This window comes from Xenopus tropicalis, chromosome 6, assembly GCF_000004195.4.
Source record: "Xenopus tropicalis strain Nigerian chromosome 6, UCB_Xtro_10.0, whole genome shotgun sequence".
Taxonomy (NCBI): Eukaryota; Metazoa; Chordata; class Amphibia; order Anura; family Pipidae; genus Xenopus; species Xenopus tropicalis.
In genome coordinates, this window is record NC_030682.2 from 97,044,632 (window position 1) to 97,071,835 (window position 27,204).

Consider the following 27,204-nt stretch of genomic DNA (forward strand, 5'->3'; position numbering starts at 1 on the left):
TTGATGTTGTCCTTGCCTCAACGGCCTACATCTTGTCAATCGAATCACATAGGGGCTGATTTACTAAGACACGAATTCGAATCCGAATTGGAAAAATTCCGATTGGAAAACGAACATTTTGCGTCTTTTTCATATTTTTTGCGATTTTTTTCGGCGCCTTTACGACTTTTCGGAAATTGTCGCGACTTTTTTGTTACCAATACGATTTTCGCAAAAAAACGCGAGTTTTTCGTAGCCATTACGATTCGCTCGTATCTTGTCGCAACTTTTTCGTATTGAGCGCTCGTAAGCGGCGGGCGAAACTTTCAGACTTAGCATGATTTTGGAAGCCTCCCATAGGACTCAACGGCACCCTGCAGCTCCAACCTGGCCCAAGAAAAGTCACCATACTGAAGCTTGAATGAATCCGAACGCTACGAAAAATCGCAACATTTTGCGCAACTTTCGGAATGGCTACGAAAAAGGCGCAACTTTTTGTGCAAGTTTTAGCGCTACGAAAAAATCGCCAGATTTTACGCAACATTCGGATGGCAACGAAAAAGTCGCGATAATTTTCCGAAAAAAATCGCCAAATATCGATCATTACGAAAAAAACGCAATCGGACGCATTCGGCCAGTTCGTGAGTAAGTAAATGGGCCCCATAGAGTTTCTGTGTTGTTTGCTAGTATTTTTACTTCTCTTTAGGTGCAATTAATGAGAAGGTATATTCATTTATAGGACTGCTGCATCTCAAGTCTTATGCTGCAGTCCTGTTACTAAAGTAAATCCATTTGTAAAGTCTAGAGCTTTATTGCCTTTTGTAATGTTTATTATAATATAAATAACTGCAATCAGGTTTATCCTCGTCATACTAATAGCATACTCATAGGGCACCTAAGTTATCATGCCTTTTTAGCCATAGAAATTAGATGGGTGATAGATTTGTCAGGTTTTCCACACCAAAGTTATAGTCTCATGCTGTAAGTCTTCTCTTTTTCTTGCTTCTATCTCTCGGTCTTTCTCTTTCTCTCTTTCTGTCTCCTTTCTCTTTGTTTACTTTTTTCTTATCCAACATCTCTTTCTATTCTGTACTTTTCCCCATGAGCATCTCCTGCTATTCTTATTCCCTGGGTTTCTCTTTGTATTAGTGTACGTGTGTACTGGCAATAATTGGAACACCCAAAGCATCCAAGGTGATTGAATGTAATTGTTCTTTTGTGCTTCCAAGCCTTACAGCTGCTGAAGATTGTTCTGATATGAAACAGAGGACTGGAATAATTATTTTTATGGTGCACAGAGTTTATTTTATTTGTTGAACATGTAACCTAGAGTAGCTGTTCTCCCCTGAAGGCCATATCCATTTAATTCATACCATTATGCAGCCTGGTGAACATAATTATTTTTAAGTGCTAAGAAAAAAACACTAAAACACATATTTCTGAATCTCTAATGCCTAATGCTACATGGTATAAAACAAAGGTACTTGTGTCAATACACACTCCTGTGTTCATGCACCTTCCCAAAACACTTCTGATTTGCTGAATAAGGTGCAAATTGCAGGTTGCATAAATTCAAGGGTGCAGTGGATTTAACAGGAGATGATAGTTTGTAGTTCGTTAGGTAAAAGCTAGTTATGTGGGAGGTACAATGGAAGCCATGAAACTAACACCATTTATGGTGTTCCAGAAAGTATGTAATTTACACCCTCATTAACACTAGCAAAACAAAAACACAACTTGTGAATCAATTAACAATGCAAACATAAATTTGGTAAACTGCACATGATTTGTTGCAATTGGTGTTGCATTTGGGGAAAAAAAACAAGTGGTGTCTGTGCACTCTGAACCATTTTAGTAAATAAGCCTTTATGTCTGTTAGAGGGAGTGAAAAAATACCTTGCATGATTTACTGCCTAGAACTTATTTATTCTTCCTGCTATCTAATCATATTTTGCTGTCACCAGTTCACCTGTAATGTCACACACATTTAAAATGAATGATATGCAAGTCGTTACAAATAGTGCTGTGATACTAAAATGTACAATTAGTTTTGATGTTGGTATATATGGTTTATGTGTGTGAGTGTATAGATAGGTCAATATAGGTTTATGTGTGTGCTGGGTTTAATTGGAAGGGTTGAAATTGATGGACTTTTTTTTTCAACCCAACTTAACTATGTATGTGGTGTTACATGCCTTTTAACTTGTTATCTGTAACCAGGCAGGCTGTGAGGACAGGGCTCAGAAGTAGTCTGTATCTGCTGGGTTCCTACCTTGCACACAATGTAGGTAGGGGGCAGAAGGGGGGGCTGATTGTCCCCTTTTGTATTCGCTTTGCATACAGCTTTGTAAATGAGCCCTTATGTGTATTTCCTGGCATTTTTCAGTCAGTGGAGAATTCCCAAACACTGTTATTGCAGCATTGCATTGTGTGTTGATGTATTTTGATTTTTTTTTCCTGCTCTTTAATAATAGCATATAACTATGTAGCTCATAGATTTGTCTATGAACAAACATAACTCTGGGTGTGCATAACTGTCTCAAGCATGTTCCAATGACTCTTGTTTTTGTCATTACAGATTTTGATACAGCTTTCTTTTGGCACTGGAGCAGATTCATAGACTATGTACAGTGTGTTCTGGCCTTCACCGGCGTGACAGGATACATCACTTATCTCTTCCTAGACTCTACACTTTTTGTAGAGATATTGGGCTTCCTTGCCGTTTTCACTGAGGCCTTGCTTGGTGTTCCTCAGCTTTACAGAAATCATCAGAACTACTCCACTGAGGGAATGAGGTACTTACATGCTCTATAGAAATATAATGTGAATATAACCCTCTTTACACTGTTATTTTACATTCATCAGAAGGAAGTGGTGGCTACATTTTACAGATGTGGAACTACTCTCAGGGAAGTTAGATTATTGCATTGTTCTGAGAGATAGTGTGAAAAAAGGAAAATGAAAAACAAACTCAGTAACCAACTGGTATTCATTTATTTATACTATGCCAAGGAAATTTGATAAATGCCCCAAATTGTTCTTCCCCAGGTGTTTGTGTATATGAACTAAGATTGATGACCAGTGAATAGCTGTATATCAATTTCTGTATTTAATAAATTCTCTGTGGCAGAAAGTTGTGTTCTACAATACAGGCTGAGAAAAGCTCCGCTTAGGTGCAATGCAATTTTTTCTTTACTAGTGTTAGTACAGATAAAAAGCTATTCATGTTTCAGTGCACAGAGCTGATGCAGAGAGGGAAATATGCAGTGACATAGGACTATTTAAATCTGTATATCTTACAAAGAAAAATGCTTCTAAGCCTTGGATTGAAGGGTACAGTCAGCATGACAAAGTAGGCTTTATTCTTTGCAATTGGTACAAAATTGCCCAAGAGAATTTGCGCTGTTTTGATACAGTAATGTCTGAGTAAAAACTGTTCGACCATGAACAGGGAGTTTATAACCAAAGGGAAACTATCAGTACACAACGATAGAATCATTCCGAGTCCTGACTTTTTGACTCTATTGTATGCAGGTGTCTTTGTTTTTCTCTTGGGGAGTAAGGATCAGTCAGGTTGAAGGGGGTGGTTAACCTCTTGCTCACTGCAACTTTATTTCACATTTAAAGATTCACATCCATCCTGTCATTTCAGGGAATATTAACAGTCTTGTAAACCAAATAGGGACTGCAGCTGTCATGGGAATCAGTTGGGGAAAAAGGCCCCATCATCAAAAAGTAATTTTTTCCAATAAAAACCAATCTGATAAGTGTTTCATGAAATGTGTGCCAGTACTTCTTGTGAAAGCAAATAATGCTGTCATGCTTTATGAATGTGTCTGTAACTATCTTACTTAATACAGGAACAGGAATCGCACAAGAATCAGGGCTAAAGAGATATCTCATCTAAAATCCTTGAGATCTATTAGCATTGTTGCAATGTGCAGGGATCTAAGTAAAATGACTATAAAATGTAGTTTTATATATAAGTGTTATAAGGGTTATAGAATGGCCTTTTCTTAACAACCTTACAGTTTTTTATAGTTAATTTTTTTATTTGTCTTCCTCTTCTGCCTCTTACTATCTTACTGTGAGACTACAGTTTTATTGTTAGTTTGTATAACTTATCTCCCTCTATTTAGGCCCTCCTTTATTCATATTCTTGTCTCAAAGCACTGCCTAGTTGCTGGGTTAAATTGAGCCCTAGCAACCAGATATCTGCTGAATGAAAAACGTCCCCTTGAAACTGCAGTTACATTGGAACAAATTCTTTGTTGAGCTAGTTCTCCTTTAAGCATGGTAAGGTTATGTTTTGAGATAAGACTTTGTTTAAACAGAATTAAATTAATCCAGAAAGCTTTATAATCTCTGCTTAATTATGACACTAATTATTCTTTAGAAGATAAACAGAGCACTAATAGAAGGCATACTAATTTATGTTGGGAAAATTCATCCTTAACTTGACCTTGCGCCTCTCATATCACCTGTGATTTCTCTGAAAACATTAATTAGCTTGTGACACCTCAGGAAGGACAGTTGTGATTAATAGAGATTAGCTTTTCTTTTTTTCAGGCATAACTCTTGCTTCTCACCTTGAACAGGTCACTGGCTTCTCAAAGGAAAAAACTGTCCTGAAAGTGATTTTGCTAATTCCAGTTTATAGTAAGATTGTCTGGGCAAATAATGGCCATCAAACTAATTCTGGCCATACACAGGCCCATGTTGGCTGTCATCTTGGCCACTCCAACCTGAGTGGGCAGCTTACTGGCCCATGTAGTTCCAAAGCATAGACTTGCCTGATCAATATTTAGTGAGGCGAGAATACCATTGTTGGTCAAAGAGTTGGATTAGCCAGATTTAGGAGAGTCGCCAGCTTGATCCATATATGGCGGAGCTTCAAATAGATATGAATTTGACATTTTGGTCCCATACACAGACAAGAAGGTGGCCAACTCAGAAGTCAAATGAGTCTCATATTAAATGAGATACAGTAATGATTTCCTTTTTCTCAATTTTTTTGGTTTCCCAGGTTCCAAAGTTTTGAAATGATTAATTTTGAAGAACCATTTATTGCCACATATACAGCTAGAATCATGTGATTAATAAGGAGTAGAATACATGTAGAGGTAGCTCTGCCATTTAAAAATAATATAAATTAATATTTTCAACACTAATCTAATGAAACCTTAAACATTATTTTAAAATGTAAACAAAATCTATTTTTCCCTTCACAAAATAGTTTGTGTATCTATGTATGCCTGCAGTAATAGTGCAGCCAAGGATGTTATCATTACTTGTTTCTCTGTAAGTAATGATTTGTGCCTTACAGGATCTAAATGATGGCTGCTGTCAGATTACTAGATAGTTTTGACATTGAGCAAACAAGAAGTTGTCCTGTAGGAGAACATTTGCTGTACTCTTTCATTTGGGAACTGCAGCACCACATTTAGCATTGTGTCTGCATGCGTATACTATAGGTTAATGAAATAATCCAAATAAAATGCAGTCTGATGTGAGTTGTTAGCCCTTGGAGGTTGACAAATATTATTGCTGCTGAATTGGAATCGTGTAAAATACGCTATGATCCAGTTAGTTATTTCAGATTTGCCAAGGAATATTGCTTTAGGTATCACTGGCTCAAAAGGCAACTTTATAGGCAGTAGGTTTTTTCTTACACTTGTGCTTAAAGGGCTAGAGCATGCATCTGATGGTGCATGAACTCTATTACACTACAGATCAGGCAAGCGTCCCAAACCCTTATGTACTTCTAGGCAGCCCCCTTTCTGCACCACTTAGGCTTGTCGACATCCATGAATGTGGCAAGTGCTGTAGTGGGCACCAGTGTGTGTAGTTGAAATCCTATGGCAGCTATGAGGTTGCTGAGTTGCGGAGCAGGACTGAGCACTATGGTACAATGGTATCTGGTGGCCATATTTAAAGCGATACGGACACGAAAAACCAATTTTTCTAATTATTAATGTACATGAAAAATAACTTATTGGTCATGTTGATCATTTTACAACAATAGGGCTGCTTTTGTAAGTAATTGTTACTTAAAGATCCTCAACCTTGACTGCTTTGCCAACCTGTCACTTCTCAACCTGTCAGTTATAGTTCCTAATGTTAACAGACTACTGCAGCTCAAATATTGCAGCCCCCTCATTAAGGAACATGGGGGGATCAGAAAGGTAATGTAAAAGCATTGGGCTAATACTTTTAAGATAAAATAATTAAACTGATGTAAAGCCGAAGTTGTGATATATTTCAAAATAATCTCAAGTGCCCGAACCTCCCCTTAAAGGAGAAGGAAAGGTAAAAACTAAGTAAGCTTTATCAGAAAAGTCTATGTAAATACAGCCATAAGCACAGAAATGCTGCACTTAGTTCTCTGTCAAAAGAACCACAGGATTTCTTGTCTCTTTTTTTGTAAACATGATGTTCCAGTGTCTGACTTCCTCTCTCAGAAATTCTTAATTCCCGGGGCCAGAGTCTGTGCAGTTCTCTTCTCTCTCCCCTTTCCTGCTCCCCCTCCCACCAGAATGCTAAGTACTCCTACCCCCCTCCCTTAGGAATGAGTGATCTCAGTTATAACGGCTAGAGCTGCAGACAGGAAGCCACTTAAAATGGCAGCTGCTATCTTAAGCAAATGGAGAAAGCTTCTAAAGCTGTTTACTCAGGTATGTTAATGCTTTCTGCAGAATCAATATATTGTCCTAGGTCAGGGGTGCCCAGACCTTTTCGCGCGCCAATCGACTTTGGCCCCTCCCTGCGTCCGTATGCATACCCCATAAAAGCTGCACTTCCACATTTGCAGGCTTAGATGAGGTCCACCAGAAGTCCACGGGGGATTGACTGGTGGACCGCGATCAACGTTTTGGCCACCCCTGTTCTAGGTGGCACTAATGTGGCAAATCTATTGGCAGTAAAATGCCAGAATGACTTTCCTTCTCCTTTGCTTGTTCGGCAGCTATGCAATACATGAACATTGCAGACTTTGACTGGTGTAACATTCAGGGCCCTTTGAGCCACTAAACTCACCAAAAGCCATTGCGTTATGCTGTAAAGCCTTGTACTTTTGTGCTTGGTGAACTTCTGAAGAAGTTTATGGGCTTGGTGCAAAAAGTCCTTATGTGGAAATCATGGGACTGCAATAACTTGTTCATATGCAAGCACTTTGTTTACTTTATTTTGCTTGCCTTGAAATATACTCCCCTGACACTGCCTGCCTTAACTTAATGCTTAAGGCTAATAATGGTGCTATGAATACAGAATAGTCAAACAATATGGTTGATCTCTCTTTTAGATAAATGCCACTTTGCCGAGAATGAATGTTCTACTTATACAGTAGGTTTTGCCCACTTAATTCATTAATGTAAGATAAACCCTAATTATTATTAGGATGTATTTTCCTTTTAGCAGTATTCCAATGATTTGGGGAGGAGAAACTGTAGAACCTAAGTGCATATCAACATGCAGAACAAGAAGTGCATGCATTGTACAGACACGCTATTTTGAATAATTATGCATTGTGAGGCACAGCTCTTTGTCTGAATCAAAGGATCCAGGCTGCTGTCTGCCGCTCACCTCTCCAGCAGAGAACAATGAGAAAAGTATGCCATTTAACAGCAGCGCGCCAGCAACTCAGAGTGCAGTACGATTAATGTAATGTGTTTTAGATTATGAAGTTGAACTGCCACCTCCGCAAGCTTGTCAAGAGGGTTTTAGCATTGTATCAAAGGGACAGAAACATATTAAAAGTCAAAGTGCATGCTATGTGATTTCTTTTTATTTAACTGTAGGAAATAACTAACTTTGCCTAATTTACGCAAAATATAAAATAACCGAGTTATTGGATTTTTCCATTAGTTTCTTCTGTTTTACCTCCTGGTGCCTCCTGTGACAGCAAGTGTTGGGCAAGCAGAATTTTTTCTCTGTTTAAATGATAATCAAGATTAACCCTAAACCTTCCCATTTTTGCACCCAGTATATTATATTCTTCAATGGTAAATTTGTCAAATGTGTTATTACAGACCTGCATATGTCTCATAGATCACATAGGAGAACTTTTAGACAAGCTCAACCTGGGGTTTATTAACTGTGGTATAAAAAAAAGACACAATTGCAATAAATGTGTCATAGTAAACTTGACCCTTTAGTCACAGTACCTGACCTTGTCATCTGAGCAATACAAAGGTTCATATTAGATCCTGTTAGTCTACAGTTTGTATACATCTGTGCAGGTAGCTGCAGTTGTCCTTTAGAGCAATGACTGATGGGTGATTTTGGGCACTTTGGATTAAGCAGGTAGTAGGCAGCCCCCATTCCCTTGTTTGGCAGTCACCAGAAAGTTTCCCTGCAAGATTATTGTAAATGCCTCTACATATTTCAAGTATCAGAAGCATAACAAAAGGGTCTACATTGGGATCCTGACTGATGCACAGTATATGCCTTTAAAACAGATAATATATGCCTTTTTCATACTTTTTTTTAACATCTCAGCATTTTTGGAAGGCAAATTATCTTGGTTAAATTATTTCATTTTATTTTTACCTTTGGTCAGGATATGGAAAACCTGGTATGAAGGGTCTGTGATTGATTTATTCCATTAGAGTTTCCATTACAAACAAGCAGACTGTGAGACAGAATTCAACTTTTGACTCCATAATAAATTATATGCAGCGTTGGGTCTTTGAGATGCAGTAAATTCATAGCTTGCAGAACCCTAGTGTTTTGCAAGCTTGTATTCTGTTGAAAAATGTTTTTATTTATAAGTCATTGTGAGTTTTCCATTTGGGTATCAGTCAAAAAGAGTAGTACATATATATTGAAAAACTGAGAGTTATGGCTCTGTGAATATGTGTCAGCAGAAAAACAAGGAGGAAACTTTCCACCATTCATGTTAAATATATTCAGCCTTTTAATCTGTATGTTTCTACAATAAAATAGAAAGTACTTTGTTTGGATCTCAGAATGGGTAAAAAAATTCACGGTTTAAGAATACAATACTGAATAATACTACAGTATATAAGGAAGGGTTACTGGTGATTTCAAATTTAGGATTAGGTCAGTGATTTTATGGAACATCGTTAAGATCTCACAGTTGCACCCTGGCATTTAGTAACTGTTTTGGGGGTAAAAAGCACAGTAACAAAATATCAGGAATTGCCTCAGTCCCTTTATAAATGCAGGTATGAGATCCCTTATCCAGAAAGCTCTGAATTACAGGAAGGCCTTCCACATGGGCCAATTATGTGCAAATAATTCTAATTTTTACAAATAATTTCCTTTTTCTCTGCATATAGTACCTTGTACTTAGTCCTAACTTAGCTGCATTAATCCATATTGGTGGCAAAACAATTTTATTGGGTTTATTTTATGTTTAAAATGTTTAAATGTATTTTTAGCAGACAAGGTATGGAGATTCAAATTACAGAAAAATTCCTTTATCGGGAGTCAAGTACGAGCTGCTTCAGTCTCATTGCACTAAACCACAGCAAGAATAGCATCAGTAAATGTTGCATTGCAGATCCTTTTAATGCAAAAAAGTGATCTCTTTACTTACTTATTAGGTTATAGGGCTGCTATTTAAAGCAAGTCAAATCTAAGAATGACATCTAGGAAATGTCTTTATTAGCATATCTAGGAAAGTGCCTATGGTTGTACTTTCTGATCAGAATGATGCTGATTCTGCAAAAGAACCAGAGAAAAGATTGTTATCCTGCAAGTCCTTTCTGTATTTTCAGTCTTAACCAGTGTGATAGAAATTGCATTCTTGTTCCTGCATATAAAGATATTTACAAGGCACAAATGGCTTAGAAACACCAATAGCATTTATAGTGAGTAGATTTATGTAAATAAGGCAATTGGTATAACAGTTATCTGCATGGGATAATGCAGTTGCAGAACCATAGATAATTGCAGAAATAAAACTAGTTTTATTATATAGTACTATTTTTCATTAGAGCAATTGATTTACAGTAATTATAGCTTCTCTGCATTTATAAATCTGACTTATGTTTAATTGATAATGGTACTACTAATTGATAGAATGTTAATATCTATAGTAATAATTTAAGAAACCTGTAGACATCTTTGAATAAAGGGGCCAGCCTATTGCCATAATGTTTTGGGGCATTTAGTAACTGATGGGCATTGATGTCAAGGGTGAACTTTAAAGGGACCTGATAGAGAACGGAGGCCTGTTTTTACTTGTGTGACTGCAGGACTGTGATTGGCTATCCTGACCCTTAGGACACGCCCATACCTCATTTGAAACACGGCAGAGACCTGAGAGGGTCTATAGGGAGCTCCAATAAAGGGGCCAGTATGAATTTTTTGACCAAAGTGAAACCAGCACCATATATTATTCATAATTGCCTGCAAGATTAGAAGTTTTTTAGTTTATCCTATATGTCTCCTTTAACAGGATTTCTCTGTTTATATAACTTCTAGTAAAAACGAATCACATTAGCAATAATAAGCTAATCATTTTGTACAGTGGAGAATTATATATTCTTGTGCGTAGCAAAAAAACAAAAACAAAATGTATTTTATTGCAATGTTAAACCTGCTAATAACCGTGAACCAATATTAATATAATAAATCATGTTTTTAATTTATTTCTGGCAACCTTTCTTGGACCAGTTCCAATATAAACACATTTTCCTGGGGAAAAAAGTTTATTGTTCTCATAAACACAGAAAAATAATTCAAAGGGAATCTAATTGCACACTGGGAAATACCATACTTAATTGTGTTCTAGGTATTTAAAGAGACCATAACAGATGGCAGCAAACATTTCAAAGAAAAACAGTGCCCGCAATAATGGCCTTGCATTTTGTGTTGCCAAAAGGAGTTTTATTTGTTGCTTTGTGCACCATACCCATCACATGGCTATTTCTAGTCCCAAACTTAATCTCCATGTATGTGTTGCACTCACAGTTTCATTTAAAATGACTCCAGGAGGGAATTAACTGTGTCCCTAATTTACCAGCAGCTCTTGCTACAGGAATGGGACCTGTAATCCAGAATGCTTTGGACTTTCTGGGTTTTCCGGATAAGCATTTTTTGAAAATTTGGATCTCCAGATCTTGTCTACCAAAAAATAATTTAAACATTAAATAAACCCAATAGGATTATTTTGCCTCCAATAAGGATTGATTCTATCTTAGTTGGTATAAAGTTCAAGGTACTGGTTTATTATTACAGAGAAAAAGGTAAACACTAGGAATTCTGGGAACTAATCCCAAACAGCTCCAAAAAAACACAGGTTTATCCTGTATAGACTAAATTGGGTTTTTAAAGCAAAAGCCAAAATTATAGCTGATCAGATTGCCAATTACAGGCCTGTTTCACCCTTCTTGAGCCTCATCAGTGTAGTGTAGAATTATGTTTTACTTTATTAGGCAAAAAAATACATTTTGGGTTGACTTTTCCTTTAAGGGGCTTAACTTGTAATGTTGGGAAGTTTTAAATTCTTTCTGCCAGAGCACAAACTGCAGTCAAGCACCCCACATATAGCAGCTCCCAGTACATCGCTATGTTGACTTTTCAAGAGGAAACAATCTTAGTTTGCTTGTTGCCTCTTATAAACTTAACTGCAAGTGAAATTAGCCCTTTTGTATTAGGTAATATTGCTTTGTCAACCCCAATTTTGTTTTAATACATTGTGTGCTATTATTGTTCTGTTAAAGACCTTCTAGAAAGAGCCCTTTTGATCAGAGAGTCTGCGTCTCTGATTGTGTAGAGGTAAAGTGTAAAGTAAAGCGGCATAGACATCAGTCAACTTTATTGTTTTTAGCACAGGAAGTTGGAAGTTAAACAAAATATGCTACCTTATGTGAAGCTAGAAAACACAGGTTGGCACTATGCATTGTGTTGTATTGTTAAATATTATGCCAAATAATAAAACTAATGGTGTAATGAAATAAAACAAATGTAACAGTATCTTGTATTCTGTTTCTTGTAGAGGCAGGTCCTGTGCCTTTATGTGCTGTACTGAAAATGAGTACACACCTACCATTCAGGATATACAAGTCCCTTCTCAAAGATGAAGTTTTTCCAAAAACACATATTTCATATATTAGGTTTCTTATTTTCTGTCACTATTAGAATTGTAGCTAGTAGTTGATTAACCCTGATGCCTACATTTGGTGCAGGGCTTCCTTTTTTATAGTTTGCAAAGCCCATGTCCCTAGTCACATTGCTAACTATTTATACCTGTTTCCCACACAAAAGCTAGATGCAGTATAATTAGGTATTGTGGTTGCTCACTTATATATATCTCTTAAAGGAAAAGGAAAGGCTAATAAAGAGTTAATCTCAAGCTGCAGGCATACCTTCAGTTGTCTCAATAGTGCCCTTAAGTCTCCCGATATTTCACCTGTTCAGATGATCAGAAGCCAAACAGGAATAAAAAACGTTGAGCTATGTAAAGAAAGTTCCCATAATGCCTCACTCCTGCACCGAGACCCAGTACATGCTTTGTTTGTAAGACTATGAGTCAGCTTCCTGCTGACTGGCTCAAATCCACATTCCAAGGGGAAGAGTGAGTTCTTAGCATTCTTGAGGGAGGGGGAGCAGGAAAGAGGAGACAGCAGAGAGTGTCTCTGGCACATGAGAAGTCAGTGCAGCGTTTCTGTGAGTGCTTATGGCTGTATTTACATAGACCTTTCTGATAAAGCTTACTTAGTTTTTAACCTTTCTTTCTCCTTTAAAGGAAAACAAAATGTATAATCACTGGAGGTTGCCAGCCAAAATGTTAGGGCTTTCCCCCTTGTTCTGGTCTGGTCCAAGCCTTGAGAAAATACCCCAGGCCAGTTCAGTTATCTGCTAACGAGAGCACCAGCCCGGGGTAAGAGATAATAATCACGATGTGAGGTGTGTGTGCTATTTTGGCACTCTCCAGTAATTAATCATTGTTAAAAAAAAAAATCCAGTTTCCATGATCGTGTGCTATGCATGTATCTGCAGATGAATTTTGAACGCAGAAAGAAAATAGCTGTACAACTACAGGAAAAATGTAATCACTAGCACTCATTTTGCTCCAGGACAAAGTAACAGATTAGTTGTTTGGTTATAGCAAGTAATAAAATATGTGATTTCAAACAGAAAGCAAATAAATGCTTCTTGTTAAGATGGTTGCTATGGATTACTTACCTAGGGCATGTTTATGTGTGTAGTGCACAGAGATAGCACTCTGTCTGTATTGCATACTTATGCTGTATGTTCACTCATATAAACACATTAGACCAAAATGAGAGGGATTTATTTATTGTGTGCCTAGCTGCAGGCATTGTAACATTGCTAAATTGCAGATATTTGTTCTCAGCATTAATTAGCCATTTTAGCATTTAAACAATGAAATATGACTATTTGGGAAATTAATTGTTATTGCAGCATTGACATTGTGCCCTATTAATGGTAATGATTGAGGTTGATACCCCACTGCTAATGGCGTTACTAAAATGCTTAATTGCTCTTAGATTGCTTAGTAGACACTAATGTGTGCATGCCAAATTGGTTCTGTGCTGCTGTCGTGCTCTGCCACATTGGGTTTTGCCTCTGGGGCTATTAAGAGGGGTTTGCAATTCCAAATTCTAAATTAATTTTTGACTTGTACCCTTTTATTTCACTTCTGTTTATTGACACTGTGAGCTTGTTGTCTGAATGAAGCAAATCATTTCTGTCATAGGGGTTTTGTTTTTCCTGTCTCCAGATCCTTTCTTATTATTTATCCAATGTCACCCTTCTGTGCCTTTTATAGTGCATCTTTCTGTATATGTAGCAGAACTAAATGTTCATTACTATACCTGAACAGACCAATTCATGCTTTTCACATTTTTCAAGGCCATTTGTCCTTCAAATTGTTTTCATTTTCCCTCATTGATAGAGAGGCACACATATAATACTAAATACCACTTTAGCTGGGTTATACAAGAAAGAGCAGAGAGTTTGTAATCTGAAAAATGTAATTTTGACTTCATAGCAACGGAGGCCAAACATCGGAAAAGCTGAGTCTTGCTAATCTTGATGTTAAATATATTTGCAAATTAACTGTCTGGGTTTAGATGACATCCCTACTTGGTCCTCTATCTATTTCAACTGCACAAATATTGCTGAACATGTATTCTTTGTTTAATTCTGCCCAGTTACATAATTACATTGGGTTGGGTTGAAAAAAGACCATCAAGTTCAACCCTTCCAAGCGAACCCCAGTGCACACACATAGACCCATACAACCTATCTATACACCCACATACATAAACCATACATACCAACATCAATACTAACTGTAGATATTAGTATCACAAAAGCCTTGGATATTATGCTTTTTCAAGAAATCATCCAAACCCCTCTTACAGGAGTGTAAAGCCTACAATTGCCTACAATGTATATATGTTGGGCACATCACCCCCACCCAAGTGGCATCATGTGTACTGCATATATCCCCTGTGTTTGCCAGCACCATCACATATTCCTAAAGCAAATAGCAGCTTTAACCTCTGACGCATCATCAGTTACAATCTGCAAACAGCCTATGTACACAAAGACCCCTGTTTAGCGTACATTTTTTCAAGAATGGAGGCTTACACAGGCAGGACTTACTTTGATAAAAAGTTCTGCTTGGATTGAGCACTGTAATGTTTAAACTGAGCTCAGGAGAGATTAGGAGAAAAAAATAGGAGCAGACAGCTAGAGCAGAGTTTCTATGGGAACTAGCAATACAATGCCTTCATTGGCTGCTTGCCTGGAGGGTGTGTTTAGTAATCTGAGCTAGGATGAACTGAGCATGCCCAGGAGCCAACAGCCAAAGTAAATTCCTGAGGGAGGGGCCAAGTGGCTTAGAGGAAGAGAAGGAAATCTAAGTTATTAAGGAGATGCTGCAGCCTTACTATTAACCTTTAAATATCTGCCACTCTGGTTGTTTAAATATTTAAAGAGGCTGTTCACGGATTACATTTTTGTGGGGGGGGGGGGGGGGGGGAGTTTACATATCCTTTAAAGACATTAACAGAATCTGCCATCTCAACATTACTCGGAAGGGCACAACCTCACTACCCTCACAGTGAAAAACCACCTACACTGCTTCAAATGGAAGCTCTGTTCCTCTTATCAAAAAGGGGGGCCTCTGGTGCGCTGATCAATGGAACACCCCCTATCTGTCTGTAATCCCATCTAATATACATGTACACTGAAATGAACTTTGCAGACTTGGGCATAACATAGGAAAAAGTGCCTGCAACAAGATCCTACAGATGGGGCTCCCTTGTAACCATGTTACCATTGTTCTCAGCAGATTTGCTGCAGTTTGTTCTGGTTGGGAAAAATTGCTTTTGTGCCTAAATGACAGTTTTTATTAGTGCAACAAATTTTCAGTTGCATTGAGACTAGATCTTTGGTAATATTGATGAGCATTTACCATTTGGTTCTTGCATCATACCAGTGTTATGTCTTTGTGTTCTCCTATTTTCAGTCATCAAATTGTTCCTTTTATTCTAACAAGATGCCCAGCTCCTGCTCATGAAAAGTATACAGGTTTCAACTTCCTGCCCTGTGCTAGGTATATCACTGTGTGGGTGGGTGTGAGTTTTACATCTGCATCACACATTGTTTTGAACTTTAGCCATTTCTGTCCTGGTATCATATCTCTACAAAACCTTTCCCCACATTGCAACTGGGTCACATTCATGCTGTTTTTTTATTGTGCGAAAATACCTGCATGGCCAATCTGCAATCACTTCTTGCTGAAACTGCATAAGTAGGCGGAACCTGGGTAAAAATTGCCTGTACCGTACTAATATCAACAGACTGGCCAAACCTAAATGTCTGCCATTGATTGTAAAAGAGCACTAGTGTGTGTACTGAAAAGGATAAGAATGGAATAACAAAAGACATAACCAGGAAAGTCACAAGATTAAAATAGCCAATTAAAAAAAACTCTTCTGATTTTGAAATACTACACAAAGGCACTTGTATAGCAGCACTGCTGTGACTGGGGGATTTGGAGAATCAGTCTTCTAGCATTGAATGATTTAAGTTTAAACAAAATCCTTGTTATATTAATTTAATTAGAATGGTGTTTGCCTAGGCATGCTGAGGCACAGATCTGCATTTGTTCATATTTATATATTCTGCATTATTTAAGGAAAAAGGATTGAACTAATGGAGTTTTCTGTGCTTACTGAGCAAAAACATGGTACAATGTGACCAGAGCACACAACTAAATTCAAGAGCAGTGTTCACTATGGATGGACATAGTTGTTGTATGACTTTCTTTTGCACAGATACATTAAAGATACATTTAATTCATAAATCCACCATAGTGATTAGATGTGCACTTCAGTAATCCCCTTTGAGGTAATTAACACGGTTTCCTTTACAGCAACTCCCAGTCTGACTCCTGCCATGTAGTTAATTAGAACAGTGCTGTCCAACTGGCGGCCCGCGGGCCGCATGCGGCCCGCGACCCCCCTCTGTGTGGCCCCCCACCTGTCTGGCTGCTTTGATGGCTTACCTTTGAGTAAGATTTAAATGGTATCAGTACTGAGATTAACTGCCCCCCTGCATGGTTCTCACCTCAGATTCAGGCTGTAATCCCTCTGTATTGTTTAAAAATATAATCCCCTGTGTTTTTCACACCTTTTAATCTCTGCATTGTTCCCCCCTGCAGTGTTCACACCTCAGGCTCAGTCTGTAATCACTCCCATTGTTCACTTCTTCACACCTCAGACATAGGTACTGTAGGCAGAGTATGGCACATACAGCCAGCATAGGTCAGGGAGGGTATGGCACACACAGGCAGCATAGGGCAGGTAGAGTATGGCACACACAGGCAGCATAGGTCAGGGAGGGAATGGCACACACAGGAAGGGTAGGGCAGGCAGAGTATGGCACACACAGGAAGGGTAGGGCAGGCAGAGTATGGCACACACAGTCAGGGTAGGGCAGGCAGAGTATGGCACACACAGGCAGGGTAGGGAAGGCAGAGTATGGCACACAGGCAGCATAGGGCAGACAGAGTATGGCACACACAGGCAGGGTGGGGCAGGCAGAGTGTGGCTCACACAGGCAGGGTAGGGAAAGCAGAGTATGGCACACACAGGAAGGGTAGGGAAGGCAGAGTATGGCACACACAGGCAGGGTAGGGAAGGCAGAGTATGGCACACACAGGAAGGGTAGGGAAGGCAGAGTATGGCACACACAGGCAGGGTAGGACAGGCAGAGTATGGCACACACAGACAGCATAGGACAGGCAGAGTATGGCACACACAGGCAGGGTAGGGAAGGCAGAGTATGGCACACACAGGCAGGGTAGGACAGGCAGAGTATGGCACACACAGGCAGGGTAGGGAAGGCAGAGTATGGCACACACAGGCAGGGTAGGAAAGGCAGAGTATGGCACACACAGACAGCACAGGACAGGCAGAGTGCTGCCTGTGTGTGCCATACTCTGCTTGCCCTATGCTGCTTGTGGGAGGTGAACCTGGCAGGGGTTTGTTGTGGGAGTTTGTTAGCAGTTGGAAATAGCCATTAAATGGTCCCTAAGGTGTGTAATTATGTACTGGGGGTTGCTCTGCTATCCACAGGGGAGGAGGTGGCATATGGAATTTAAGGGTATATCTTAATATGACGTAATTCTTTCACATATGAATGATGGTTGATATCCCCACAGTAAGGACCAAGCATTTGGGATTTTGCTGTGCTACCACCATTGTGATAAAATAGGTGTGGTTTGAAGTGGGTGTGGTTTCAAAAAGGGGAGTGGTCAAAACTGGCTTCCATTAGCGGCCCTCCACCATGTATGCTAGAGAAATTCCGGCCCTCGGCACCGTAGAAGTTGGACAGCACTGAATTAGAATATGACCTGCCGTGTCATCAAAAAAAAGTATAAAGCAAAGCTTTCTTAATTGATGGCAGGATAGGAAATTCACAAATCTGTGTGTGATTTCTAATATCTATGTTTGTTTTGAGGGGTAAAATAATGTAGAAGTCTCATTTGTGCCAATGTTTCACCTCAGCATATACTCTTAACTGCCAAGATCGCTCATCAGCAAAAAAGCAATGTATTATAAAAACACTGCAGAAGTGTCCTTATGGCAAAGCAGGGAAATGTTAAATTGCTTCTACAGAGCTAGAGCTTTTTTAGGTGGAACATTAAAGGTAGTAAAAGTGAGTATGAACTCTTCTGACACTCTCGTCGTGTCAACTAATGAGAAGTTATTCTTGGCACTTTACATTCTTTGCTTAACTAAACAGAATTTTATATGGCCAAGAGGCTATTTGCAAGTTCCTTTTAGCTTTTTTTTTTTGCATAAATAGGACAATGAAATGTATCCATCAACTTAAGTAAGTGAAACACAGAGCTCTATTTGGGCCACTTACTGTTGACTGCTCTTAATTCCCTTCTGAGGAATTGTGTTGCTTATGGTTCCTTGTGATTGTGGATGAACCTCTTGAAACTGTCCTGCCACACAGTCTGCTGCTATTCAGTTAAGAAGATTTAAGTATTTACAATATCTGCCTTTTGCTTTTCAGAATGTAACACTGGCTAACTGGTACCATAAATATGTGGTAGATCATTTGAATGTTGAGTGCAATTCTTTCCATTCTAAAGTGAGGTTTTGGAAGCCAGGAGAATACACAGGGCACATTTAGATAAATAAAATGCGGGATTTAGCATTAGAACCAAACAGTCACCCACAGGCTGAATAAATAGTGGCTGTCTTGGGCATCTCACAGCAGCCCCTCTGGCATTTGCTACAATCTACAGCCAGTCCAGGCCTGCTCATAATCACCATTAAATTGATTTAGAAATGTACAAGTTTACCAACGTTGAGATAAGCATTCTCTCCCCTTGGGTCATCTTTTCCATAAACAATAGTGCAATTCCTCCATTTATTTTAGATTTTCATAACATTACATCTCCAATGTGATTATCTTTAATCCCATTTGTATGTAGGGCTTGCCTCTTGCTCACAACACTGCATGCACAGATTAGCACAATATGGGGTTGGTGGATGCATTTTGGGCTAGCAACATGGCACTTTACACCTTTCCCTATATAAATCAAATCTTTTGTTATTAATTAGCTTCTTGTTTAGGAGTTTTTCTATTCATCTACTTTCTGTTAAGAGTTAATTTTAAGGTGAAACACCCCTTTAATGTCTTTTATGAGAAAAGGAGGTACACATTGGCAAAGATGCAGAATTATTGCTTCCAATATAAGCACCTAAGCTAAGATGCTGTAAGCTGTAGTGTTTTATAGTTATACAACACCTGAGGTGCAGTAATTGCCTATTCCTTTTGTTTTTACAAGATGCTAAAGTTTCTGCACTGGGAGACTATTTTCTTTTCAGTTTGCTCTCTAATGTAAGACCTATTTACTTGAAATCTTCAGTCTTGGTGCTGGCTGTTTCTAATAATCAGCTTTGACATTTGCTCTTCTTTCTCTCTTGCGCCTTCAACATTTAGTTGCCTTGCTATATCACTTTTATGCTACCCATAAAGCACTTTCTTTTTTTTTCTGATTGATGTTGTAAAAGCAGAAATTGTACTCTATTAAAGGGCACAAACAGGACGTTGAAACACTATTTCTCCTGTCAGCTTGAACAAATTGCTGAAATTGGTAAAAAAGGAAAAGTCATAACAAGCAAAATGGTTTGCTAAGCAATGCCAGGAGTACCACAATGTCATAGGAATTCTAACTTGCCAGTGATAGTAATGAATTGACTGTAAAATTGTAGCTGGATGTTTTGACAGCAAGACATATTAATTCCTTCAGCAAAATGGTAATCCTGTGCCATCCAGAACATTGGTTCCCTCAAGCGATATATATATACAGTGATTATGTAAGGGGCAATGTCAGATGCTACTATCTCCTGGTAGTGCACTGACACGTAATGAGATACCTAATAGTCTCCTGAAGAGATTTCAGTGCTATCAGTTGCTATCAATTGATTCCATGAGTCTGCAAAACACTAACAGTGATACTAATGAGCAGAGCATTAGTAATAGAACTGTCCCAGTAAATATTAGCAGTGACTGCCCTCTCATACGACCAGCCAATAAAATGGTACCAGTGACTATCTTCTTCTACCAGTGAATTATAATAGCTAGCAGTGCCTATGGTTTATACAAGTGCTATCCAACTTCTGTGGTACCGAGGGCAGGAAGTTTTCCGGCCTACGTGGTGGAGGGCAAATAATGGAAGCCAGTTTTGACCACTCCCCCTTTTGAAACCACACCCACTCGAAACCACACCCATGTTATCACATGACCATAGCCATATTAATGGTTGTAGTACAGCAAAAACCTGCCATACTCTGCCTTCCCTACCCTGTCTGCGTGTGCCATACTTTGACTGTATGTGCCATTCTTGGCTGGTTTGTGCCATACTTGGCCTGTGTGTACCATACTCTGCCTGCCCTACCCTGCCTGTGTGTGCCATACTGTGTCTGCCCTATGCGGCCTGTGTGTGCCATACTCTGCCTGCCCTATGCTGCCTGTGTGTGCCATACTCTGCCTGCCCTATGCTGCCTGTGTGTGCCATACTCTGCCTGCCCTATGCTGCCTGTGTGTGCCATACTCTGCCTGCACTATGCTGCCTGTGTGTGCCATACTCTGCCTGCCCTATGCTGCATGCGTGTGCCATACTCTGTCTGCCTTACCCTGCCTGTGTGTGCCATACTCTGCCTTCCCTACCCTGCCTGTGTGTGCCATACTCTGCCTGCACTATGCTGCCTGTGTGTGCCATACTCTGCCTGCCCTATGCTGCATGCGTGTGCCATACTCTGTCTGCCTTACCCTGCCTGTGTGTGCCATACTCTGCCTTCCCTACCCTGCCTGTGTGTGCCATACTCTGCTTGCCCTACATACAGTGACACAATGCTGGCACTGCTCCTACAGTCTGCAAAATAACTATATATTAAAAAACTTTTTAATTGCAGTACCACCTCAGTATATGTTCTTTTTATAGTGTGCAGGGATTATTTGTGGGTTTCTACTGCTCCTACACTCTGAGGTGTGAACAGGGGAACAATGTGGGTGCTTATATTCTGAGCCAGGGGTGTGAACACTGCAGGGGGTGAACAATGCAGAGATTAAAAGGTGTGAACAACACAGGGGATTACATTTTTAAACAATACAGAGGGTTTACAGCCTGAATCTGAGGTGTGAACCATGTGGGGTGGGGGGAGGGCAGGGGCAGGTAATCACAGTACTGATACCATTTAAGGCTTACACAAGAGTAAGCCATCAAACCAGACAGACAGGTGGGGGGCCACACAGAGGGGGGTCGCGGGCCGCCAGTTGGACAGCACTGGTTTATACCATTGACCAGTAGAACACTGGCAGTGCCTTTCTTAAAAAATTAATGACTAGTAGAATGTTAGCAGGGCCTTTCTGCCAATGTAAATAACCAGTAGAACAGTAGCGGTACCTTTCTTTCAACATAAATGACCAGTAGAATGCTAGCAGGGCCTTTCTGCCAATGTAAATAACCAGTAGAACAGTAGCGGTACCTTTCTTTCAACATAAATGACCAGTAGAATGCTAGCAGGGCCTTTCTGCCAATGTAAATAACCAGTAGAACAGTAGCGGTACCTTTCTTTCAACATAAATGACCAGTAGAATGCTAGCAGGGCCTTTCTGCCAATGTAAATGGCCAGTAGAATTCTGGCAGTGCCTTTTTGCTGATATAAATAGCTGTCCTCTGTTACCAACAGGTCCGTTTAGCCTGCATAGTTCCCAGCCTTTGTGACTAAGTTTATATTTATAACAGAGCAAACACTACCAGTGATTTCAGGGGTCAACATATGTTAATATTCTAGAGCAGTGATCCCCAACCAGTGGCTCGTATGCAACATGTTGCTCCCCAACACCTTGGATGTTGCTCCCAGTGGCCTCAAAGTAGGTGCTCATTTTTCAATTCCGACTGGGAGGCAAGTTTTGGTTGCATAAAGCCAAACAGAGCCTTCTATAGGCTACCAGTCCACATAGGGGGCTACCAAATAGCCAATTATAGCTCTTATTTGCATCCCCAGGACCTGTTTTCATGCCTGTGTTGCTCCCCAACACTTTTTCCATTTGAATGTGGCTCACAGATATAAAAGGTTGGGGATTCCTGCTCTAGAGCATATTATAGTATCACATAGTATTATATTATAGTATCACACCGATGGATCTTAGACAAGTATTGGAGATTTCAGTAGTCAAAGGGTTGTTTCAGCTTCTGTGACCGTCTGTTAATAAAAAAAAATTGTCAGATTAAAGTAAAGCAATCCCAGATGATTTCCAGTTACTCAATGCAGCAAACACCTTGTTTTCTCTGCAGTGGAAATTCCAACACCCCTCAACAATAAAGGAATAGCTAATTAAAAATGGAATGGCTAATTAAAAATGAAGAACTCCAGAGGTTTGAAACAATGTTAAACAATGATCAGTACCTGATGTATAATGCTACTTGGTAATGCTGGCTGGTTGGTACTTTATGGACTGATACAAATCTAACTTTAAATCTGGTGCGTGCAGGATATGCCTATCTATGTCTGAATGCATTTTCTATACCATACCTTTAACCCTTTTCTCCCACCTGAGACTTTTTTTCCTCCCCTTCCTTTCCCTCTTAAATAATATCACCCATCAGAGCCTCTGCCTGAGAATCCCTCTATTTAGAAGTAACCATGCCTAAAGCCTACATTGTCACAAGTCCTCTTTATATGTGCTTTATTTGTTGTTCTTTACATTGTGTGTTACTGAACTTATTTTAATATTTAAACAATAGAGCAAAATATAATTATTGCTTTAAATGCTTCAGCTGCAATTTGTTACCAGATTTCAGTACTTTTCGTAAAGTTGCTGATATTATTTCTCTTATCCCTTTGTGACTTCCTGTTCTTCATACTTTATGCTCCAGGTTAATATACACCACTGATATTCTACTTGTGACCCCATGATGTTAAACTAGAACTCTCAATATCACAAGACAGCTAAAGAGCCACTTAGTAGAAATCCATAATATATCGTAGTTTGTTTCTCAGATAATATACTGTGAAAGTTTGAAGCTAAAAAGCCTGTGATGCCTTTCAAGGAAAGGTGATCTGTTTTATGGCTCACACGTGTATACTTCTCTCTGCTTCTAATTTTCTCAGCTAATAAAAGAGCCACGTTTTCTCTCTGCTATACATATAAATTACAAGTCATTCAAGTGCAGTTAAAAATAAAAACCCCTAAAGATAGCTTTAGAACTGCACACATAAGCAGTTTTTTAATGTCAATTAGTGTCATAAAAAATGCAATTCCTTTTGACCCATGGATTAAACAGCACAATGGTTTACACTGGCTGCTATCAGGACGTGCATTAGGACTCGGATCTAGTGTTCTTACTAATGTTCATAATGGATGCATGACTCATGTACTCATTGGCCACACACCTCCATATTTCCTCTGTGATTTATTGTACACCCAAACTCATAAATAGACATGAGTCCCCCAGGTTAGGGATAGGCACCACAGTATAACACAGTGCTTTTATGCATATAACTTTTTAATTTAGGGGGTGATTTATCAACGTTGGATTTTTTTCTCACAATTCAAGTTTTTTTGCCCTAAAAAAACTCAAATTCGAATTATGGTTCAAAAACTCAAATCTGGTATTTATTAAGTGCCATCCAAAAACCTGAATGTAAAACTTTGTCATCTAAAAGCTTGTGAGTTTTTGAGTTTAATTCACATTTGTAAACTTGAAAATTTGAGGTATTCAAGTTTTTTTATTTGACCAAATTTACCACATTAATAAATAAGCGTGCATTGAAAATTGCTAATTAAGCCCATTAGTTTACAGCAGTGTCTCATAACCATTTTGTCAGGGGATCCAAAGTAAGTGAGGGAACTTGCTTTATGGTCTAACAATTGGTTTAGAACCAGTAATGTATTTTGGATTTAATCATATTTATTGTTGAGGAAATGCAGCTGTATTCAGAGGATAATGGTGACCGACCTTAAATATTATGAGGACCATCTTTTCCCAACATCCTGGTTTATAGCATAGTTTTCTGATAGGATAGCTAATAATAAATGACGGAACTCCTAAAGAAGGCATCAGTGAGAACATTTAGAAACTTTTTTTTTATTAATAATGTGATCCTTGGGCAACTTCTTAGTGTTGGTTTTTATTGTTGGAATCATTGTTACCTCCCTCTGGTATTGTTACTGATACCATTGGCGCAGGCATTTTGCTCTATATATTTGTTGTACTGACTTACCACTTTTGATTTCTCATTACTCTTTGTCTCTTTCTTTTTTAGCATCAAAATGGTACTAATGTGGACAAGCGGTGACACTTTCAAGAGTGCGTACTTTGTTCTGAACCAGGCTCCATTCCAGTTCACCATCTGCGGCCTATTGCAGGTTTTTGTAGACATTGCCATCTTGCTCCAAGTGTACATATACAGTGCCTACCCCCAGAAGCCAGTATCACACACTACACACGCTACTAGTGCCAAAGCTCTCTAAGAGAGAAAATGGGTGTGCGGGCAAGTGCTCCCCATGGTATTATACGTTATGGTGTCAGTGCAACTTCTTCAGTACCAGAAATCCTTATATCTGGTGCTGGGTCTACCTGTATTTCTGCTGGATATTCATATACTGCAGTGTTCTCTAATATTTTATGTACACTGTTACTCTGCCTCATCCTTAAAGCACGTCTCTGCTGCAAAGCCAATGCACACATTTTGTATTCTGTACTAAGGACCAACTGAGTGTATAATGTATTTTTTTGATTGTAGGGTTAAAAAACCTTAAGAACTGGACAAAATATGTTGCTTTAATAATTCTTGGCCTCTGTAACAGTTTACTAATTTTTTTCTCTGCTTCCACCTTCAAGTGTGGGTGCATTAGGGTGCACCTAGTTTCAGTTAGATTTTAGTTGGATCCTTAGGGTTTTTTTTCCCAAGATTCTGAATATAAGCCCTAAGATTCAGCTAGCTACATCAAAACATTGTGTTTATGAGCCTTCCCCAAAGCAGACACAAAGAAGCTGGTTTTATTTTCAATCATTTTAGACATCTGCACTCAAATTAGAGATTTGACGCCTAGTGTGAAGTCGCAGAAATGACTATTAACATTGTGACAACCTGAGCTCACAGGGGCTTATTTACAAAGACAAGGCAAAGCTGCACTTGTGCATTGCAACACATAAGAGATTTATTATCATTGCCCTATCTCAAGAAAATGGATGAAAGCTAATTGGTGATTAGATGCTATGGGTTACTGCACTGGTGCAATGAGCTGAAGGCGGTACCTGACTTGAATTTGCCACAGTTTAATGACATCTTGGCCAGTCTTGAAGCTTTTAAATGTTATGGTGTAAATTATGAGACTGTCACTTTTATGACTTGTTAGTCTATAACTGGTAAGGCAGATAACATTGTCTTGCCCATTGTCATTAGCAGGTGTTGTACATGACACTTACTATGGTTTTTTGTCCCAAAGGAGACAATCGCTACAAGCTTTACTATGCTGAAAATCACCTGTGGGGAAGCTGCACATAAACATTAATCATTACGTTTGTGACAAACACTCAGCTTTATAACCAACAATCAATTCAGTCTGCTTGATATTTGCCACTTGTAATGAGCTTACAAGTTATCCATCTATGCAATGTCTTCTGTACATGCCTCTCGGCAAGCGAGGGATCCACTCATTGTTACACGCCAGTCAGACTGGGATTCATGTCTTTTTCACCGAGTGGCAAAATTCCTTTCAATTCATTCAAAGGCCTCTCTGCTCTGCTGACTTTATAATTAGTGCTGTGGCTCCCTTATCCAGAGTTCAAATGAGCCGTTCCAAGAATAGCAAGAATGAACCCAAATTAGCAAATGCACATAAATGTAATGCGGCTCTTTCTCCCTCTGGACTAAAATAGAAATACTGTTCAGTCATAGCTTTTTTTTTTATCCTATCTAATAAAGTCCATTCTGTGGCCATAATTTCCCATTTTCATGCCTCACTGGGGTGACTTATGAAGCATATTTCATCTCTGTTTAGTCCAGCTTCTTACTTGTGCCTCTATTATTTATATACTCGGAATGTTGCTGACTCACTAGAGAATGTTTTACAAACAGTCTATATACAGCTATTTATTGAGATCAGGCACAGACAATGCTCAGAGCTCTTGCAGCTGCACTACCCCCTGCCTTCTCCACCTGTAGGGTAGGGCTGGCAGGGAATTCTGGGAGTTGTAGTTTAGCAGCTTGACACTTGCCTATTCCTGGCTTGTGATTAATGTCCTTGCACAGAGCTTTTGCATGCTGTTACATACAGTATCTAGAAAAGCACCTATTTTATGTATATGTAAATATATACACATTTGGCTACTGTATTGATTACTATATTATATATACTAATATTATTTATCTAGCATTGATTTTTATTGACAAATCAACTTGTATGTATAAATTAAGCAGTATTGGCATGTTGGTGTTTTGTATCCCCCTTTCTGTTAGTAATAGCTTCTTTATTGTCTGTGTGTATTAATATATATATATATATATATATATACACACACACACACATATATATAACAAAAATGTATGTAAATGAAGAACAGAATGCAAGTTTGTCCTTGAAGAAGAACACATTTAGTGTTCGAAACGTTGGATTAATAAAGATTTTTTGTTCTTTTTTAAAGGAAAAGTAACACTAAAATTTTTTAAGTAAAAAATCTATTCTACCCTGCTCCAATAATTGCCCTATCCTGCACACCATTTATTATTTTGAATGCTTTATTAGAAAATACCTGCTAAAACTTGGCTTCCGGACATTTGAAATAAGGTGATACGGCAATGCAGAAGAACCAGACTCCACTATGCGACGATCGACTTCGCCTCCTAGCCTTCCTGTGTGTCCCTGTGTGTGCAGCATTCTGTTCTTTATTTATATATGTATATATGGTACCTATTTGCCTGTGTATGGGTCATCTTTTTTTGCTCAATGTATTGCCACAAATATGTTTTTTATTTCTTTTTCTTCAATCTACTTTTAATTTTTTTTTATTTTTTTTTTTTAGAAATGTGATAATTAATTAATATGGTTGGGATATTACAGGGAAAAGCAGTTGTTGAACTATATGTCCAAAGAACTGAGTGTAGTTGTGCAAGCACTAATGCAGAATGGGAGAGCCGCTATTGGCTCACGTTGTACTGGTATTACTGCACCTACTGTTTCATT

The 27,204-nt window shown here is 38.8% G+C and overlaps 1 protein-coding gene across 6 annotated transcripts in view; it reads left to right on the forward strand.

Moving 5' to 3' along the window:
• The window catches only part of slc66a2.1 (solute carrier family 66 member 2, gene 1), a 69,984-nt gene extending 44,025 nt beyond the window's left edge, over positions 1-25,959 (forward strand). For 5 of the 6 annotated variants that reach the window (XM_012964785.3, XM_018094673.2, XM_018094674.2 and 2 more), the window contains 2 exons: positions 2,558-2,774; positions 24,282-25,959. In XM_012964785.3, the coding sequence (XP_012820239.1) occupies positions 2,558-2,774; positions 24,282-24,489 (425 nt within the window). In that variant the 3' untranslated portion in view covers positions 24,490-25,959. 6 annotated transcript variants of the gene reach the window in all.
• Positions 25,960-27,204: the final 1,245 nt, after the last annotated feature.